The sequence below is a fragment of the Lissotriton helveticus genome, chromosome 2_1 (genome assembly GCF_964261635.1).
Source record: "Lissotriton helveticus chromosome 2_1, aLisHel1.1, whole genome shotgun sequence".
In the NCBI taxonomy this organism is placed as follows: domain Eukaryota; kingdom Metazoa; phylum Chordata; class Amphibia; order Caudata; family Salamandridae; genus Lissotriton; species Lissotriton helveticus.
In genome coordinates this window covers 879246015-879252014 of record NC_136059.1, presented here as the reverse complement: position 1 = coordinate 879252014, position 6000 = coordinate 879246015, and the positions used below count along the sequence as shown (strand labels likewise).

The window sequence follows — 6000 nt, the reverse complement described above, 5'->3', positions numbered from 1 at the left end:
AGTGGCAAAGTGAGCAAGGGACTCACGTCTGAGCATACCCTGCCACACTTATGGCGGCCAAAGCGGAACAAAAGGGGGTGGTGATGGACGGAGCATCTGAACCAATCAAGCACTCACACCCAGTCAAAAGATCTGGGTTTAATCCATCACCGTTCTTTAGCCCACTCTGCCACCCCAGTTCAGACATGGCCATATGCAAATCAGTCTGACCCTGTGCCTCATGGGAACAGTCCAGCCCGAACTGCCAAGCCATGCCTTCCCTGGACCGGAAACAAGCTTCCGAGGACCGGTTTCTGGCATTACAGCCGTCTTCAGCCCGGCTTGCTTGAATCCAGTGGCAACGTGAGCCGGCACAGCGAGAGAAAGGGAGTGACACCTCTGCTGATGACAAAAAGAGAGGTAATGGGCACCCATCTGCCTCCAGAAAGGCCACTCAGCCACCCACTGGGCCGCTGGTGGCTTTGAACAATGCAGAAATTGCCCAAATCGGCTCCCAGTTTGCCCAAAAAAGCAGCCCACAGCCGGAACTCACATACTGGCCCTGCGGGCATAGCCCGGGTGCCCGCGTTACCAGTCTGGCGCTGGTGCCAAGCAACTGGTGAACCGAGTTCCTCAGCACCTATTATGACTGAAAAGCAACCTGTAGGCCCTTGGGTGAGCGCAAGTATGGATTTTGGGAGTCTTCCAGACGGGAGACACTCCATGGTGGTAATAGATGACTACTTAAAGTATCCTGAGGTCGAAATCTTCTTGTCCCTGAGTGCAAACTAAGTAATTCCAAAACTGGAAAAGGTGATGGACACCCATGGTTTAATTAAGAAAATCAGGACAGACAATGGGCTGCCATTTTAGGGGCAGGAGTTTGCATTGTATATGACATCCTTAGGAGTTTTGCATAGGAAGATAACCCCAAAGTGGCCGCAAGCAAATGGAAAGACAGAACGCTACATGCCAACTTTGAATAAAGAGATACGCATAGCAGCGTCAACGGTGACTCTGTGGAACAATCCATATATTCCTTCTTAAGGGATTACCGGCAGACCCCTCACACCACCACTGGTCGTGCTCCAGGATACTTATCAATGTGGTGAGTGTTGAGTTATTCCATTCCCCATCACCCACGATGGGTCCCCGAGGAGGTGAATGAAAAGGCAGTGGAATGTTGGAGAAAAACGTCCAACGATCAAGTCAGTGGTCGGCATCTGGCGGAATCCTCTCAACTCCACGAAGGGGACATGGTACTTGTCAAAAGACCGGCATCCTGGCAAAAATTTCGTCTGCCGTTTGAGAAAGATCCCTGGTGCATTGTCAAAATTTGTAATATACAGGTTACTGTCAAGAGAGGTATGGAACTGCTCACTAGGAATATCTCAGCATTCAAGAAGTATCATGGGGGTCCTCCCCGAGAGAGTGATCCTCTGTAGGAAGTCTCACTTGACCGAGTCTGGGAGGACTGGTGGGAAGGTGGCCCTGAGATGCTAGCATTGGATGGTACAGAGGTGTTGCCAAGATCCCCAGAAGTTAGGCCGGGGTCATCGGAAATTCCCATGAGTACTGAAGAAAACAGTGATGGGAGAGAAAGTCGCACTCAGTACCGACTGAGAATGAACCCTGAGCCGTCCAGCAGGTTAAGAGACTATCACTGTTAAACAATCACCTGATGATGCTAAATGAACTGAACTGTTTGCATTGTTTATTCAAAAGTGAGAACTGTTATTGCCTATAAACCCATGAATTTGGAAGGAATGCTGTTTCATTCATCACGATACTTGTAAGAGGGTGTGGCCATCTGGGTGTGAATCTGCGGGGGCAACTCCCTACTTTCCCCACATACATAACTTTAATGGTTTAACCCACGTAGGGCGGGTAACAGTAAAGAAAGGCTTGTGCGCGTGCGTCCGGTATCAGAGCTGCGGCACAAGAGCACTACTGATCATCACGCTCCGTGTGTGTCTCATTCATTGCGGCCTAAGCCTTGTGCACTGCACACTCATCACAGCACTTACAGCGCAGTCACAATCAGGCTCCCTGTGCAATCGGTATTACTTGTCTGTGCCCTGTGTCACCGGCGCAGACATAACACTTGCCTTATTTTAAACACTAAGGGGCAGATTTACAAGCCCAATGCGCTGCCGGTGCATCACGTAGCGTGATGCACCGGTGGCGCAGCCTGCTAAGGGATATTTACAAGCACAGGCAAAGTCACCCTGCGTGTCTTAACCTGTGCTTGTAAATATCGCCCCCTGTTCACGCAACACTTTGCGTATTAGGGGCGGGACATGGGTGTTGCTGTGGGTGTTCACACGCAACACCCATGTCCACTGATGCATTTCCAGATTTGTGAGAAATCATAAACCTGGAAATGCATCAGTTTGCTGCGCCACCATAGGGGTGGCGTAGCCAAGCAAAACGAAGCGAAATGTTTTCATTTCTCCTTGTTTTTTCCTCTTTCAATGCGTGCTACATTCTACAGCACGCGTTAAAAGAGGAAAATGCCTGCAGTGATTGCTTTTGTGCAGGAAGGGTGCCCCTTCCTTCACAAAAGCAATCTCCCTGTGGCGCAGGCATCGTTGCACCATGGTGCAAGGGTGCCTGAGCCGGTGCATGGCAGCTGTTTCAGCGCCAGCGCAGGGGAGAGCGGAGGAATGCAACATATCATTGCAGATATGTTGCATTCCTGTGCTCTGAAAGTGGTGCAGTGTGGCACAGCCAAAGGGCTTGCGGTGCCGCGCTTCTGCACTTTCTTGTAGATCTGCCCCCTAGATCTTTTTGCACATGGTGAAGTAGTCTATCTGATACTGTATGTAATACAATTTTAAAACAATGACTTGCATATTCACTGTGCTCTCAGGCTGGGACCTCTAGCACTATAAATAAGCAAACTTGTTTTTAGCCACACCCATGGCCCCACTAATGCTGACCCGCCCCCATCGCACATAGGATCACAGTTCTCTCCTGCACTTCTTTATATACACTTCAACCGCTGCTTAGAAATGACTGCATATAATTTGATGTATAAAGGCTCCTTTGAAGGTGTCTGTCAAAAGATTGCATGGGCTCGTGCAGAACCAGGTGCCTAAACATGTATTCAGTGTAGAAAATGTAAGCGCCACTCCTGCACCACAGTAACTTGGGTCCGGTGGCCTTTGTGTTTTATGTAGTCTGTCTGTGTAAATTGAAAATGTCGATACAAACTCCTCACATTTCCTAGCTACATGAACACGCTGCACTTGAGATCGTGACGGAACAGTTAGAGATCTCGCCCACTACCGAGTTGAGAGTGAATGCAACTGTGAATAAAATTTGAGACAAATGGGTGGCAAATGAAAATAAAGACGCGTCTTAATGCGCTCAAATTGACTGTAACTTATTTGTAACTTGAAGAAAGTGAAGAAATCATTACGCTTCGATAAGAGTTGGAAATCGCTTTAGAAACTCCCCAAAATACGAAGGCGTCCACACATGGTGAGAAAAAAAGCGGTCTGTGGCGTCTGCCAAACTGGGCACGCACCGTGCCCACCTTGAGGCGGCGCCTGTGTGGGCGGGAGGGAGGTTTGGGAGGAGGTTGAGTGAATCGTCCCTTCCCCGCCCCCGTGTGCGGGAGCTGCAGCCAGAGCCCCAGTAGTGGCCTCATAAGTCCACCCCGCTGCGGCTCTGGCACTGCCCCTCTCCCGCTCCGGCACGCTGCTCCCACCGCTTGCTCTCACAGGCGTCGCACTGCACTCAGCGGCCGCTGCTCGCTGCCTGACTCCTGCATCTGCACGCATCTGTTCCGGGCTGCGAGCATCGGATTCACGGAGCATCACCTCCCGGCGAACAGCGCAGAGCCTGGATTGGGGGGCTGCAGCCTCCAGGTGCAGGGAGGACCCCGGACTCTATTCCCCTCTCTATCCAGCTGTGCATAGTGCTCGCTCGGGACACAGCGGCAGGGATAGCCTGCTCCCCTCCCTCCAGCCATGCCCCCGCGGGAGCCTGGCCTCTCGTCTCCCAGGATGCTGCTGATGCTGCTGGGGTGCGCGCTGATGGGGGCCACCGGGCAGCAGCCCCCGTACACCGGAGAAGGGAAGTCAAGCGTCCTGGAGGCACAGGATGGGGGAGCCGCCGCCAGCCGGGTCCGGAGACGGGGGCAGCAGGACGCACTCAGGGGGTAGGTATCAGAGCCGTCTTGGGTTTCCAGTGCATGAGTGTTTTTTCCGCCCCTGCAAGAGCTCACCACAATCCCGGCCGTAACGAGGGCGCATGAGCCCTGCCCCGTTTGAAGTCTTACAAGTTGGCTGGGGCACTGGGGTTCGCGGGCCCACCCTCATGCCGAGTACAGCACGTGAACGTGATTTGGAGTGTGACAGGAGAGGGACGCGATAACACTCCGGCATCACGCTGGCTTCCCTCCCGTGCAGGTGAAAACTCCCTAAATGCGTACCGTGTGTATTGTGGCCACTTTAAAGTGTATTTCCTCTTGCATACAGTATGCCAGTTGCGTCCTCGACCTCTCGTGTCCCCGCTAATCGGATGAACTATTTGCTCTTGTGAATATATTCGAATCCATCCCACCTGGTGCAGCACTCTCTTCACCGCATCAGCTAAGCTTTCACTCCCACCTCCCTCCTCCGCACTGGGTGACATTTCCTGCTGCGCTTTGCATGGAGATGTGAATCTATCATATGAGGAACCGCGTGCTCCCTAGTCTTGAAATCTGCAGCATCTCCTTTCCATCCTCAAAGAAGCGCCTGGAGACTATTCTGTTTGTTGTCAGCGCTATGACATCATTTCCGTCATTCATTGTGGATGTACAACCACAACGCAACATCGAGGGTAGACCACCGTATTATGCGGTTTTCAAACATAAGTACGGGCAGTGGCGTAGTGTAAAATGATTGCCCCCATTGCAAAATGTGAAGAGGGGGACATTTTGTCTCCCATAACTCACATGCCTGTGACTTATTGGGGTCCCCTGAAGGGTTGTCCCCCCGACGGATGGGTGGAGGGGGACTGTACTGCAGGGGCTGCACGGGCCTGCGTTAAGTCCCTGGTATGTCTGTTTCCACGGATTTGGTGGTTTATTGGTCCTCAGTTTCTCTTTCCTTACCTGTGTGTCCTCTTGGGGATGCAATGTGGCAACTGTCGCAACACTTATTTGAACGTGCTCATAAAACTATTCTTTCGTATCCTTTGCACAGACATTTCCCACCACAAATCACCCCTTTTAATGTCCATAGCTTCTCCAGGTAGTTTCATATTTCCGCTCTATTAATCTCCTTGCTTCCTCCTCTTGGTTCATTGCCTCTCACCCATCTACCCCCTTTCCCCTCTTCTCTCGTTTCTGCACTCCCACTGAAAGTGCTTCCTCTGCCCTTCTCTCCGTCCCTTACTCTGGAATCACCGCACCCTCACCCCTTACCTGCTTCTTCACCCATTATCCCAAACACGAAGTCCTTTCCTCGGTGGCTTTTTCCTGTGTTCGTTTCCTATGGAATTGCCCTGAATCTGCCCAGCAAACCCCAGCACCCTACCCTCTCCGTGAACTAGGCAGCTGTGCTTATCTGAAATAAATCTACACCGTCTGAATGGCTTTAGTGTTTAAAGTAAACAGTTTGGGGCGACTGCAGCTGGAGCTAAATTTAGCCGCCGGAGCGGGCGAGCTCTCGCGCCACATTTTATACTTGTGTAAAAGTTACGTGAACGGTTTGATCTTTTCCTTGACACATTACCTTAAAAGTGTATTCCCAGAGCGCATCTGTCCAAGGTTAAATCAACGAGAAGAAAGGGCGGACTCCATGACCTGAAAGGGCAGGCAGGCTGTCAATTGTTGGACATAACATGCCTCTTGTCATCACATGAGCAGAAAGCTTTTTTCTCATTTCACATGATAAGTTTGTGGAAGATTGTTGGAAGTTTCAAAGAGCGCGCTCTCTGCCTATTGTTTATGGACAGTATGAGAGAAGGAGTGTGTATGTGCTTCCTTTTAGTTGATTTTTTCCTGTACCACCTGGGATATAATCA

The 6000-nt window shown here is 51.1% G+C and overlaps 1 protein-coding gene across 1 annotated transcript in view; it reads left to right on the top strand.

Annotated features, from left to right (window-relative positions):
• The first annotated feature begins 3790 nt into the window (after positions 1 to 3790).
• The window catches only part of FBN2 (fibrillin 2), a 1174837-nt gene continuing 1172627 nt past the window's right edge, over positions 3791 to 6000 (top strand). The window contains exon 1 of the mRNA XM_078675609.1: positions 3791 to 4147. Within this exon, the coding sequence (XP_078531735.1) occupies positions 3957 to 4147 (191 nt within the window). The 5' untranslated portion in view covers positions 3791 to 3956. The remainder of the gene's footprint in view (positions 4148 to 6000) is intronic.